At 42.6% G+C, this 15,260-nt stretch overlaps 1 protein-coding gene across 1 annotated transcript in view; it reads left to right on the top strand.

The window, feature by feature from the left end:
- tex264a (testis expressed 264, ER-phagy receptor a) overlaps positions 1-15,260 on the top strand; it is a 76,541-nt gene that overhangs the window by 20,664 nt on the left and 40,617 nt on the right. The window contains exon 2 of the mRNA XM_056436965.1: positions 189-410. Coding sequence (XP_056292940.1) covers positions 189-410 — 222 coding nt within the window. The remainder of the gene's footprint in view (positions 1-188; positions 411-15,260) is intronic.

Here is a 15,260-nt window from a genome sequence, read left to right as displayed (position 1 = left end):
TACATTTCCTTGCGCATAAGAAACAACACATTTCCAAATTGTGATTTATGTTATGGATCAATATATGTCTGACTCAAATATGTCCAACGGGAACCGTTACCTTGCCTTCCGTTCGATGATTGTACAATAAATAAGTATGAGTTTCTACTGGTGATGTTTCATATCTATCCCTTCTCTGTCCCTCCCAGAGGCCAGCAGAGAAATGTCGCTACGTGGTGGGCAGTGTCCTGTGTGAGGGTGAAGAGAAACCAGATGAAGAACTTCAGAAGATGTACGAGAAGTTTGGCTTCAAGGTGTTTTCTCTGCCTGAAGTGAGCCACGCTGTGACCACCAGCTTCACCTGCACCACCCCTCTGTCTCACGTGGTGGGACCTTACAGGGTCTACCCCAGGCTCGCTTCCTACATCGAGGTACAGACCATATGAGAATATGGGAGCACAATGTGGATATACCTGTAATCGATGGAGTCAACCCCAGCCTCCGTTAGCTGTTTATTATCTCAAATTAGTCAAATCTGCAATTAGTTATTCAGGATTTCTCTGATCTTATTAACAAGCATCAGTGAGAAACACAGGTGTATAGGTGTCGGCAGTGTGCAGGGTTTTTACAGGATGATCACATTTTTTCCAGCATTCTCTATGATCATTAATTGTGTCCTAACCTTCTTCTTCCACACAGGGTATGCTATTGTATGAAAAAGTATGACAGAAGGCTTCTTCTTTTCTCTTCCCGTTGTTTCAGTGGGTGACATTCGTCTTGTGAACATATCTGTCCTTGTTTCTGCTTCCAGCTTGTCGAAAGACCCCCACTCATGTGTTGTTTAATTCATCACATGAGCAGATGAGGTCTTTAAAAGTCGATTAAGAATAGATAAAGTAGTAGGAAATGTAGGTATGCCGTGTCCCACGGCCCCTGTGCTGGGCTCCATGTCCTCAGGACAGGCCTCAAAAAGCTATTGACATTTACTGATGACATTTACACACATGGATTCGTTTTGGGGCATCCCACTGCATGAATAATGCTCCACATGTGCTCGTGTGTGAGTGCATACATGTGTGTATGCATGCACATCTGTCCAGCTGTTTGTTCAAGTCTCTTTACAAAAGGTAAAACTGACCGACCCACTTCCTAGTCAGAAAATGTACCATTATTTCTAGAAATCAAGATGGATTGTTCTGGCATTTGCCTTTTGTGAGTGGAGCTTTTCTTTCTCGTATTAATGAAAGTCGGAGGCAGTGTGCTCATACAAAACTGCTCGATGGAAATGACTGCTGAAATTCATTGGAATTCATTTTTTAATTGTCTGCACAAACCCAGTGAATCATCAGCATGTGGTGCCATTATGCCATCGGAATAGGCCGAGTGTTCACTGTGTTGCATTGAGTTCTCCATCTGTTGTTGTGTTGAGCACAGGAAAGTAAAGGAGGCAAGTATGCGACGGATGTCATTGTTCATTGGCTGCTCGCAGCTCTGTCAGCATATCAAAGCCATGCGATAGTGTGCGCGTGTGTTTGTGTGTGTTTGTGTAGTAGGCAGAAGGTTTCTGAACGGGTTTAGTTGGTTGGTTGTTGAGTTTCATCCTGGCCTTGTCCCAGATACTTTATTAGGAAGATTAAATTCCTGGCAGAATGACACTGTTTGGATTTTTTAATGTGTTCATTTGTTATATAAGACAATCAAACATTAAACAATAGCTAAACAATATATTATGTAGGACATACATTACATTTAACCTCAACACTGTATATTGCCTCCCAATTTGAACTGTCTTAACTCTCCATTTACTCGTCTGACATGTTCCCCTTTTATACATCCAGTCACCAGCTGTCTCTTTTCACCTGCCCTGAGGGCGTCCCCCCGTCCCGCCCCCCCCCCCTGCTCAACCAACCAGCAGAAATTGCTAGGGCATTGACAATAAATGATCCCCCTCCGGCTTCCCAACCTGCAAACACTAAAACATTTTTGTTGGTATCACACAAGTCACAAAAGCAAGGAACAAATGTGTGAAGTTTAACAGGTTTCAATAATTTCACCTTTTTTCTTTTTTTTTACACCTTCATGTTGCAGTAGTAATATCAGTCCTGATCTACAAATTCTAATCTTTAAAGAACAACTGTCTGGTCAGATTATCATTATTTACCAGCCATCTCATCTTTTTTTTTTGCAGTTTGGTCTCTGCGACACGTTGCACACTGCGTCAGAGGGCAGGACGGACTCTAACATGTGTGCACTGACACAGACTAAACAATCTGAAGGCATAGAAATAGCATCCCTCAGTGTTAAAATGTAGTAGTATTTCTAGACGCCAGTGTTGTTACATAATCGTAGCCAGTTGTAAGTGTGCATCTTTTGTGCGCACGCAGCTGTCAATCTGTAGTCTGTCAAGCTGGCTGATGTCACTCTAGAGAAAGTGTCAGTTTTTACACCCTCACACTTGTCCGCCATGAGGCAGAAGTGGTTCTCGCAGTCCATCAATTGACCTGAGTTCTATGACAGGTTGTTAAGGAGAGGCTCCTGTCCACTAGATGGGCTGAGAACACACTAACATCCACGTTTTGGTTGTGGAGGGGCGAGTGCACGATGCAGCGAGGCAAATTAATAATGGAGCATTTAGAGAGGCTTGGTATATGAATGTGCTAGAAATGTGTGCATATATACTGTATGTATGATTCATTGAGTAGTATGAGGGAATTTGAAAGCAGGGAGACACTTTTGACGTAGCTCTGTACTCTGTATCTACTGTAGATCAAATAGATTTGAATAAGTCCACCAACAATCTTATCTATTTCTTAACATATAAATAGAACATTGTGCATTGTTTGAGTATTTTTTTGTGGCCACTTGGTGGAAGCTGTTGCAACAATTTCTAGCAGACACATATAAACATTAACACTTAATTTGAAGACACATTTTTTGTGTCAAATGTTAGTCCAATATTTACTTTCTTTGAACTCTGCTTTGGTCTTTACCAACTCCTAAGGGAAATATCCGGCTGCTGCATACTCCAATATGTTCATCAGTTTGGTACGGGGCAGGTAGCATAACGTTGGTTGAAACAAGCTTTTTCACTGCGGCAGCTTCAAACGAGGGTGATGAGAATGTTGAGACTGTCAAGTTATGGACAAACCACAATTATTTGCTAAACCACATCAAATTGCGTATCACCAGGAATTATTACCTGACTTTTTATCACCAGACTATGATGTTGGAGGTTTAATATTTGGGGATTAACTAGTCATTTGACCAATAGCTCATACAAAAGCATTGATTGGGATACAGTTCAGCTTTGAAATTTAAGGTCAAATAAAGCAAACCTTTGCCATGATCAAGACTAAGGAGGGCAGACTGGTGAGGTGGGCGTTGTGTCGGACCCCCTGCCAGCTTTCAGAGCCTCTGGTACACCTCCTGGCTTCCCAGCGATTATCAGAGAGAAGATGAAGTGCAGAACTGTCCTTTTTTACTTGAGTGCTTTCTCTCCAGTCCAACAGCGTCATCTACACACCAGTTTACCTTGCCTTATCTGTGCGCAATACAGAAGCTAACACACACACACACACACACACACACACACACACACACAATTGTCGCTTAAAAGATCTGAAGTAGGTTATAGGTGTTTCATCCGGATGTTTTTATTGTTCTGTTGATAATAAGAGGGTATCAATATCAATGAATTTGTAGGCTCAGCAGAATGTCTGCAATCTTAGTAATTGGTGCCCAGCAGCAGTTTGTGGTCATATGAATCGAAATCAAAGTGAGTGAGTGTGAATGAGCGCAGCGATTGTATCATCTTCTAGTTAAAAAGCCTCAAGGTGATGGAAGGAAAAAAGAAAGAATAAAGAAGTAGCTTTCACGCTATAATAAAGGATTTGGTCAAGCCCTGTTTGATCTTTGTGAAAAGCACCTTTTGAGGAACTAAAGAATGAGAGCGAACAAGCATTGTGGGTGTTGTTATGGTGGCTGTGGCAGGAAAAAAACTCCCAGTTGTCCCTGTGAGTAGAAACGAGATGAGAAACCGATAGCGTCAATCCATTTAGTAATCCATTTATCTGAATAAAGCTTAAAGCATTCATTTGTTCTCTCCATTTAACTCGATACTATATGGTGTTGCAGTTGTGTTTGCCTTGCAGGTCCCACAGCAATTACAAGGTAGACTCTAAACCCCCCAGACATATCTTGGGTTTGTTTCCTCTGGGGTATTTCACAATTCCATGATTTGGATGTCCCTACTGTCGTTCTGTCTGGTGCCCCATATTGTGTTCGTAGAATAAAAATGTTATTTCAGGAGAAGAAATCATAAGCAGTGCTGCCAAACAGTCTCAGTTTTAGCTCACAAACTCGAAACACTTTCAGAATTGAAGCACGTTTGTGTTTTTCCCAATTTTTGACAACAAGCTCAGTCTAATGTAGTAATGTGGCCATATGGGCCGTCCGCCCACAATGTTAGCTGGATGGGTTGGATTATTTGCCAATATGCAGCAGTTGAAGCGGATAACATGACTGTTGCCTCTATGTGACAAGAAATCGCAAATGTTCTAAACTTATAGTTGGACATTTTAGGCCAAAGACTATCATCAAATAGGTCTCAAACACCATCATCATATCGGCTTCTTTAGTTCTCTGACTCTCGGGGAAGAGCTGTGCCGACTGTCGACACACCTAACGGGGAGTTGAATTGGGTAACAGGACGCAATTGGACAGACCGGATAAAACCAAAAGGTGAATCTGAATCTTCGACTTCTTGCTGATAGCTTCATCAATCCTCTTGGGAACAAATCATTGGAACGTCCTGGGCTGCGATCAAAATGAAAATCGTATTAGTGGCATCTCTCTCCCTCTGACTGTCATGAGGTTGAGCTTTGGTGTCATTTGCTGGTGAAGTGAAGGTGACTCATTTAGCACCGTCATGCTTTACCACTGCAACTTTTTGATTCATCACCTGCATCCCGCTCATGGGTTATTCACAAGTCACTCTTCTCAATCGTCTTTGATGTTATTATTTGCTGAATTCTAAATGTTGAAAATGTGTTATGCCTGTCCCCAGCATCTATATTTCATGCAAAGGCCTGATTAGGGGTTATTCAGTGGAACTGAGCTGATTTCAGGTGTACCCACAGAGGAAACAACAACTACCCTTCGCTCTGGTTCGATGGTTCTGAAATGAATTGTGAATCCCCTGCCTCCTTACGATACGATACATATGCAACAAGTGTTTTTATGTTGTTGAGGCAGGGCAAGTGGGTGCAATGATGCACGCCCGACTCCGCAGCCAGACAGTTATGTTTAGTAGCCCCCGCCTCCCGTCGTCGCTGGAGCTACCAGTCAGGCTGTTAGCGTGCCCGTAACCGTGCAGCCGGATGGTTGCTGAGGGAGTCGTGAAGTCTACACAGAAGCCCGCTGTGCCAGCCACTTCGCGTTCGAACTCAGCCACACCGGGAAACACCCTCGTTCTCTATAGTATAGAGCGGAGAAATAAAATAGCGACCGGACCAGAGTCGTGGTGCTCTCCGGGGCAAGCGGGCGGCGTGGAGTGATAGTGCTGTAGCTAAATTTAAAGCGATTCCTTCTGACACTGGACCTCTCGAGCCCCTCTGAAGAAGAGAGAAAGAGGAAGAGGTTTGCTCCCTGGTATAGACCTACCAAAAACTGAAAAAACAAGCGTCAAAGCTTGCGCATATGGCGTTCAGACAAAACGAGTAATTTTAATGCCCCTGAGCACCTCCTTTTTTTCCAGTCAGGGAGCAGACACAGTCACCTCGTTAAGAGTAGACTAAGACCTCCCGGAAGTCCTTTTTTTTTCATGTGGGGTCGGGACGGACCTATGAGGGGCATAGATCCTATCTGCCTGATGGATCGCCTGGTCGTGGAATTGAATTGAACTATGGAGCTGTATTGTTTGAATTTTCCTTTACAGTCATTGATGTTTACTGCGAATCAGAATTGACTTGGTTTCTAGAATATTAAGTATATTTCATCTTCATTGCCTGTCTGTCTTTATCTCAGTCTTTGTGTCTTGCACCATGTGTGTGCAGCTGATAAACTGTATGCTGTCTGTCAGTCAACCAGCAGGAGAATTAAAGGGGAACCAGGACACTCCTGTAAAACAAGTGTACTTCTACCACCTATTGTAGCACAGGTCTTTCTCAATGTGTTTGTATCTACTAAACACATCCTCACTGAAACACACACATACCATTTATTAACAATAATCCTGTATCATCTTACATGGATTTAAAGCCAATTATTTTCCTTGCAAAGTCACAGAAGTAAATCGTCCCACACACTGTCACATCGCAGCATTTCTTAACCCGTGTGTTGCCTTAGGGTCATTTTGATCCGAATCAATATTACACCCTCCCCCCGCTTTAGGATTAATTTGACCCCATTCAATGTTTAATGTCGGTAGTCAACAAACAAACATAAAGTGCCTCACACTTAAACTTGGAAAACAATATTAATTCTAATAATTTTCTGGAGGTTTTAATTGCTGGCGTCAAATTGAACCCAAAGGGTAAAATATGTTAGTAAATATAAAGGTAACAGGAGGGTGAAACATTGAATCGGGTCAAAATGACCCAAAGGCGGGGGGAGGGTGTAATATTGATTCGGGTCAAAATGACCCTAAGGCAACACAAGGGTTAACATCTTGCCTTACATTAGAGCTCTTCCTCTGTCATCTCACTGACAGAGCTGAGTTAAAGTACAAGTCTGAGGAATTTATTGTTATGCAGATAACTCTGTTTTGGGCTTTGTTCTATAGCATGTTGACACCCAACCCAAAGAGGCCTCTGGGCCCATATATAGGATATCTATACAAGGGTATCTAATTATCTATCTAGGATTATTTAAACCATTGATTGTGTTTCATTCCTTTTTGTCCTGCCTTTCCCACCTGTTTTATTGTATAAAGCACACGATAATTCAATTCAGTTTATTTGTATAGCCCAATTTCACAAATTACAAATTTGAATATGACAGAGTGTATGAATAGTTCATAGTAGGCATATTCCACGATGGAGACCTCCATGATCCATCAGGCAGATGGAGGTAGAGAGGAGGAGTGGGCGGAGTCTCAACAGGACAGTGGCGTCGTCAGGAGCAGGAATTCCATGACCCAGACCTCGATGATCCATCAGGCAGATAGGATCTATGCCGTCTCATAGGGTCCGATGACCCCATGAGACGTGAAGTCAAAAGGACTCCGGGGAGAAAGCAGAGTTAGTAACGTGTGATTGAGAGATGAAAATTCATCCATAAGTAGAGAGAAAAGAGGAGATAGGTGCTCAGTGCATCCTAAAACGTCCCCCGGCAGCTATAAGCCTATAGCAGCATATCAAGGGGCTGGACCAGGTGAACCTGATTCAGCCCCAACTATAAGCTCTGTCAAAGAGGAAAGTCTTAAGTCTACTCTTAAACGAGGTGACTGTGTCTGCCTCCCGGACTGAAATTGGAAGCTGGTTCCATAGAAGAGGAGCTTGATAACTAAAGGCTCTGGCTCCCATTCTACTTTTTAAGTCTCTAGGAACTACAAGTAGTCCCGCATTTAGTGAGCGTCGCTCTCTAGTGGGGCAATATGGTACTACAAGCTCCTTAAGATATGATGGAGCATCACCAATCAAGGCTTTGTACGTTAAGAGAAGAATTTAAAAAGTGATTCTTAATTTTACTGGGAGCCAGTGCAGAGCAGCTAGTGCAGGAGTGATGTGATCTCTTTTCTTAGTTTTAGTGAGAATACGAGCTGCAGCATTCTGGATCAACTGGAGGGACCTAAGAGACTTATTAGAGCAGCCTGATAATAAGTAGTTGCAGTAATCCAGTCTCGAAGTAACGAAAGCGTGAACCAATTTTTCTGCATCTTTTTGAGACAAGATGTAGATGAAAGAATGCAGTCCTTGAGATTTGCTTTACATGGGAGTTAAAGGACAAGTCCCGATCAAAGATAACGCCGAGATTCTTTACAGTGGTGTTGGATGCTAGAGCAATGCCGTCTACAGAAACCACATCACCAGATAATTGATCTCTGAGGTGCTCAGGGCAGAGTAAAATTGAAGATATAAAAGCCGAACACACTTGTGGCATTCTTTCTCCAATGGAAATCAAATATTGTTCAGAAAGTTCTACCCAACACTGTTTCAGGTTATTCACTGGACTGATTACATTTTAATACAACTGGAAAAATGGGGTTGTTCTAAAACCTTTGACCGGTAGTGTAGACGGCAGCTTTGTAGCATCTCTGTAAGTATAGTGAAACTTATACTTTAGCACACTTTATGAATATCTGGTATCAAAGAGATCTTCACCATATGATAGATAGATAGATAGATAGATATATACTTTATTAATCCCCAAGGGGAAATTTGTCGTGACAGTAGCAGCAACACACAAGAGTAAAAACAAAACACAAAATATAAGAAACAGGGATGAAAGATATAGAAGTATACAAGTAAAATAAAAGTAAAATACAAAACAAAATATATATGTAAATATACAACACACATGCATACACAACACACAACAACACTGACAAATCAAATACACAAAATATTAAATATAGACAGAGTGCAAAAAGCGAAGTGTGTGTATGAGTGCAGAGCAAACAAATGAGATGTGTGAAGTGCAGATCAACATAGTGTAAGTATTCAGTTATTGCACTATGATCTGGCAAGAGGTGATCTGTTGTAGAGCCTCATAGCCGTCGGCAGGAATGTTCTCCTGTATCTGTCCTTGTGGCAGCGGAGCGTGAGGAGACGTCTGGAGAAAGTCCTCCTCTGTCCCTGTAGGAGGTGGTGGAGAGGGTGGTCCGGGTTGTCCAGTATGGACACAAGTTTCTTCAACGTCCTCCTCTCCACCACCTGTTCCAGGTGCTCCAGCTGGCAGCCGATGATGGAGCCAGCCTTCCTAACCAGTTTGTTAAGACGGCTGGTGTCACCGGCCCGATGCTGCTCCCCAGCAGACAATGGCAAAGTGCAGCACACTGGCCACAACCGACTGGTAGAATAACTCCAGCATCTTGCTGCACACGTTGAAGGATCAAGCTTTCTCAGGAAAAAGAGTCGACTCATCCCCTTCTTGTACACAGCGTTGATGTTGGCCTTCCAGTTCAGTCGGCTGTCGATGGAGACGCCCAGGTACTTGTACCTCCACCATGTCCACGTCCACTCCCAGGACACTCAGAGGTGTAGGAGCTGTCGCCTTCCTCCTGAAGTCCACCACCATCTCTCTGGTCTTGGCCACGTTCAGCCGCAGGTGATTCTCATCGCCCACTTTACAAAGTCGCTCACCACTGCCCTGTACTCCTCCTCCCGTCCATCCCTAATACACCCGACCACTGCAGAGTCATCAGAGTACTTCTGCAGATGGCATGACTCCGTGTTGTACTGGAAGTCACTGGTGTACAGGGTGAAGAGGAAGGTAGACAGAACAGTTCCTGTGGGCTCCAGCATCACTGACCACCGTTCCAGACAGCACACGGCCCATTCTGACAAACTGTGGTCTGCCTGTGAGGTAGTCAGTGATCCAGGAGATGGTGGACGCATCCACACCGACCACCCGCAGCTTCTCACTCAGCAGCAGTGGCTGGATGGTGTTAAATGCACTGGAGAAGTCAAAGAAAGTGACTCTCACAGAGACACCGGTTCCATCCAGGTGCGACTGAGCTCGTTGCAGCAGGTAGATGATGGCGTCGTCCACTCCCACATGAGGCTGGTAAGCAAATTGCAGAGGGTCCAGCGACGATTTCACCTGGTGCCGTCAAACGTGCAAGCCATGAAAAAGCAGTCATTTGTCTCACCGAAGACAAACGGAGGGAAAAACACACAAACATGTATGTTATATGCATAAGACTTTAATCATCTCTTTCTTTTCTCTGTAGTTTTTGCTGCCCAGGAACAACACGTCAACCCTCATGACGCCCTTGTATGCTTTCTACCTGTAGACTCCAGACCACAGAACCTGATGCAGCAGTATTGGTCCACACTGTCTGCAGTATCATTAGGCTTGTGGCGGTTTTACACGGTTCTACACTGACCCTCCCAGCTCCTTTTAGTCAGGCAATGAGAACTTTAAACCAGCCCAAACAGAAATGGAGGCGGGGAGCGTGACAGGATTCTACATCTTTAATGCTCCTGGGCTCAGAGCGCAGACTCCCCCAACTGCTCTCTGTTGAGCGATTTCTGCGTGGGAGGGTTCAGGATCGCAGGGGGTGTGGCTCCGATGGCATCAAGGCCCAATGAGAGTCAAAAAGTGAAGCGTAAGGTTGTGAGCGAGCGTGCTACTGTGTGGCTGATTGCTTGGGAGCTCGGTGAAAGTTTGAGTCTGAGGAGGAACAAGCCTGTCTGCTCGTTGTCTGTTTGTGCTTTTGAATGCAGGGTGTGGTGAGCGCAAGATAAGTCTCCTTTATTATTAATGCTGTCATCCCACTGCATCCATTACATCTTTTATGGGTTAACACCTTTTTGAAAAAATAAAAACAATTATTATTATTATTATTATTATTATCCTCAACAAGAAACAAAATAAGCTTATTTCCCAAAATGACACACTGTTTCTTTTAGTATTTAATTTACTTCCACCTATAAAAGACCACGCTGTACACATTTGGGCATTCCCAGGCTTTAATCCGTCTGACCGTCTGCTCCTGTTCTTAGTGACAGTCCAGTGATGCAATAAGTGAGGTTGATAGCAGGCACAAGCATTTGTGGTGTTCTTATTGATTCCTGCTTCCCTTCCGGCTCTTGGATACTCTTCCTTCTGAAACTCCAGCTGTGCATCACACAGCATGCTGCAAATTAGACTGTGTCGTGTGGGCTCACTCTGAGAGGTAGTATCTGTGACCTGTGTGTATTCCTGTCCACCTGCTCCACCGTGTGTGTGTGTGTGTGTGTGTGTGTGTGTGCACACGCTGTTCCCGTTTGGCCGGCTATTAAATTGGCCTCTCAAATTTTTCAGCCTTACCTATTGAAATGTGAATAATTGTTGCCATGGCAACAGTGTCACTGAGGCATAGGGTATGTGTGTGTTTTGATAGAAAGTTTTGCCGCATTCAGGTATTTTGTTCATATGAGTTCATGTGACGGTGTCCTTGAAATTATGCGTTTTAATGAATAAATGTGTAACACATTATGTTCCCATGGTATTTAGCACTGTCTGTTTCTTTCTCAGATACAAAATTGTGCTCTGACCTGGCAACCAATAATAGTCTAATTGAATGTGTGGGCCTGTTTTCTTTCATCTGCATGGAGAATGGCAGCTGGAGTGTGCGACCAAGGCAAAGAGAGTGTTAAAAACTAGACACTGTGATGGCAAAAGCTCCACAGGTTTTTCATTGGAAATATTATTACCCTCTGTGCACACACATGTTCTCCAAAAATTGTGTTTGTGTGTGTAAAGTAGTTTGTTCATCAGATAACTCAGTGTGGCATATTGACTTGATTTCAGTTTATTATATCCAGCTAAGCCAGCGAGGACATCTTGGCCTTTAAACAGAAGTTCACAACCTTTAATAAGCGATTCTCTGTAGTAACTGTGGGCTCGGTCTAAATCTGATTCATCTGAAGTAGCAGACTGTGGAAAAGTGGGTTTGTGAAGATTAGGCTTATCTTTGCATCATCATCCTTCCAGGAGGTCTCTGAAGCAGTGCACTCTGCTGGAGGAGGCTGCGTGGAGAGAAGTTTTATTCTCAGATAGACACATCGGATATAATTGTGGCACTCTTTTTAACTGTTAAGGTTAATTTATTGTCAGTCTACAACACAAGGTTGCACAACAAAATGCAAGTTATAGTCCCTATTCTGATACACAAGAACAGAAAAACAGTACAGAAAATAAGCCAAGGAGTCTTACAGCCTGTGGAAAGAAGCTGCTCTGTTGTCTGGTGGTGTGACCGCTGTGCGGGGAAGTATTCTAGATGGTATGAAACCGGTGCACAACCTTCTAAAGGGATTATTTGTGAAAATAAGCACACAATGTTCAGTATAGACTGTTTCATACTGGAACCTGGTTAGACAATAAAGATGTTGAATTTCCAACCGATAATGTCTGATTTCTAAACCTGTGAGAACCCAATGTGCCTGCTGCTGAGCAACATGGTTCTTATCGGGTGTAGGTGGTAAAGCATTGTTAGATTTCAGGCAGGGCTCCACTTAAAAAATGAGCCTGGACCTAGTTTGGGGTGGATCAGGATGGGTTGTGGTGCCTCTGGGCTTTATGTTGTCAGCCTATCTTAAGTTGGCCGGAGCCGGAGTTGTTGCTGACTTTAGGGATGAGCCCCTTCACTTTAATCATCTGGTGGCCACAAGACATAGGACCTTGTCTTGAGTCTTGAGGAGTTGTAGCTTTTATTTACCACCAAATAAACTGTGCCCACACTGCACTGCTACGTTCACAGCTATGCGCTGATTTCATACTCGTGGTCATACACACACACACCTCTCTCTAGCTCTCTACCTCTCTCTCTCTATAAAATGTGAGTGTGTCCATGTCAGTGTCTGTATGACTGGTTGGTTGCACATTGTTCCTGGCGTCACATAATTGTTTGGGAGAGTTTTACAAAATAAGCAAGACTAAATGAAAGAGGCGGTGTTTTTTAATGTAACACAGACAGTATCTGTGTTCTGTGTGTTATCTCTGCTTTAGCATTTGTGCCTAATTTACAGAAAGAGTTGTAGATGCCCCAGCAGTGTCATCTCAGAATAACAAAGCTGTTGGTGAGCAGAGGATGAAATCTACCTCGCTGTACTTTTAACTTCTCCACAGCTACGATTCTCACTTCAATTATAGATCTATATTTACCCACAACCGAATGAAAATCATCTCCATCTCACACCTAGACCTGAACTCCAGGTCAGAAGAGTATTATCCTCTGGACCACATGATTCTACCTCTGGATGTCCCACAGTGAAAAGGCCACACTGCCCTGCCACTGTGGGTGCGTACATCTTAAATAGATGCCAGATTACTGATTACGGCAGATAATCCAGAACCCCTCTGGTTGTAAAGACACAGGAGATGAAGAGGAGGAGTAGAGGTTTCAAAACAGATCAGCTGTTGACATTTCCTAAAATATGTGTTCCAAGTATTGCTTTTCTGTTTATGGGTGTTGTTATGCTGCAAACCTCTTTGTCTGAGTGTGTGTTTGTTCTCCAGTGGATGCATAATAAGGTGATGGGCTTATGTAAAGTGGCCACACAGACGCACACACTCGCCTTTGGGCACTGTACCAACAGCAGGGGGAATGCGTGTATTATGTGGGGAGACAGGGCATGCTGAGTTTATGTGGCAAAAGTGGTAATAATCTGGTAACCCTATGCTGGATGCTGTGTAAATGCAATTTACACAAAAATTATACTTTGGTTCTGGTCTCCTTTATTTTGCATTTATTTTCTACTTGACATTTACTTCAGAGGTTATTACTATAATTATCCTACATACAGGACTGTCTCAGAAAATTAGAATATTGTGATGAAGTTCTTTATTTTCTGTAATGCAATTAAAAAAACAAAAATGTCATGCATTCTGGATTCATTACAAATCAACTGAAATATTGCAAGCCTTTTATTCTGATTTATTGCTGATTATGGTTTACAGCTTAAGAAAACTCAAATATCCTATCTCTAAATATTAGAATATCATGAAAAAGTATACTAGTAGGGTATTAAACAAATCACTTGAATTGTCTAATTAACTCGAAACACCTGCAAGGGTTTCCTGAGCCTTGACAAACACTCAGCTGTTATAAATCTTTTTTTTAACTTGGTCTGAGGAAATATTAAAATTTTATGAGATAGGATTTTAGAGTTTTCTTAAGCTGTAAGCCATAATCAGCAATATTAAAAGAATAAAAGGCTTGCAATATTTCAGTTGATTTGTAATGAATCCAGAATGCATGACATTTTTGTTTTTTTTATTGCATTACAGAAAATAAAGAACTTTATCACAATATTCTAATTTTCTGAGACAGTCCTGTATATGTATGAAGCCAGGGATGTTTGCTATGTCTAATGCAAACAGACAGAGCACACTTGAAAAAGTCCATCTCACAAAAAAAAACCGAGGATGAGAAAATGGTCTTGCTTCAGACTTATTACTTATTGAGAAGTTCTTTATTTCAGGGTTTTGCTAAATGATTTTTATAAATCAAACCACCGATTCGCCAACCCGGTGTTATGCTGCGAAAGCCCAATAACAGCAGTGTTGACAAGCCCTCCCATCCCAAAGCTCTGTAGTTCTCAGGTAGGTCAGGATAATGAGGGCAGTATAATAGGGAGGCACTTCATTGTTTTTTCAGAGAACCACGGATATATAAAATTAACCGTACATTATCTTTGACTACATTGTCTGGGAAAGATATGAAGAAACGATAGCAGCGTGCTCTCTGAAGCTGAACTTCCATCTCGAATAAACAGAGCAGGAATAACATCAGAGGTGCAAGACAGACAATGAGGCTGTGAAAGTGTGGAAATGTCTCAAGTTGTACACACCTGAATCTGTGAAGCGGAATCCTTTATTGCAGAAACTTGGTATGTTTAGATCACACTGAATCTCTTACAACCAAACCTGAACTTTCATCTCTTTTGCCCTCTTCAGTGTTGTCCTCCGCCCGTTCCTCAGTGCAGCATCACTGCCCACCTGCTGCTCGGGCATCTTAGGGGGATCACAGAGGTTTAATGAGGGGAAGGTCTTTCAATAGATGTGTTGTCTCATGTGAAAGTCATTGTCAAATACCTTTTCTGTCACTTTGTCCTTCCTCTCTCGGCCCCGAGTGTGACCAGTTTCTTACCAGATGTTTTACGGTTTGCCAAATATAATTTACAATATATAGATTTATCATAAAATTGGACACTTTTCATCTATTGTGACACCAACAACAATAAACATTTTCAGTTTATTGTTGTTGTCTTGACTCATTATGGTGTTTTTTTGAACTGTATGACCTAATTGGTGGTTTTGAATTAGTGGTCTCTGCCATATTGTTTTCCAAAACTTTAGCCCTGCTGCAACAATTCCTTCCTGATAAATACATCCATCTACCGAAGTCATATTGATTTTTCAACGATGATTCTGTGGTTGGCAATCCAATGTTCAATGGTAATCTGATGAATGCTGTTATGGGCCTTCTTGAGCATCCAGCGATGGGGAGTATGTATGCTTCAGAGAGCAGTTTGTCCAATAACTTGTAATCATGCAGGTGTTTACTTGGGGCTCTCATACTCACTATGTGTGTGTTTGTATCAAGTCTATGTTTGTATACACTTTATGTATAC

This window comes from Pseudoliparis swirei, chromosome 18 (assembly GCF_029220125.1).
Source record: "Pseudoliparis swirei isolate HS2019 ecotype Mariana Trench chromosome 18, NWPU_hadal_v1, whole genome shotgun sequence".
Classification (NCBI taxonomy): Eukaryota; Metazoa; Chordata; class Actinopteri; order Perciformes; family Liparidae; genus Pseudoliparis; species Pseudoliparis swirei.
This window is presented reverse-complemented; position numbering and strand designations above follow the sequence as displayed.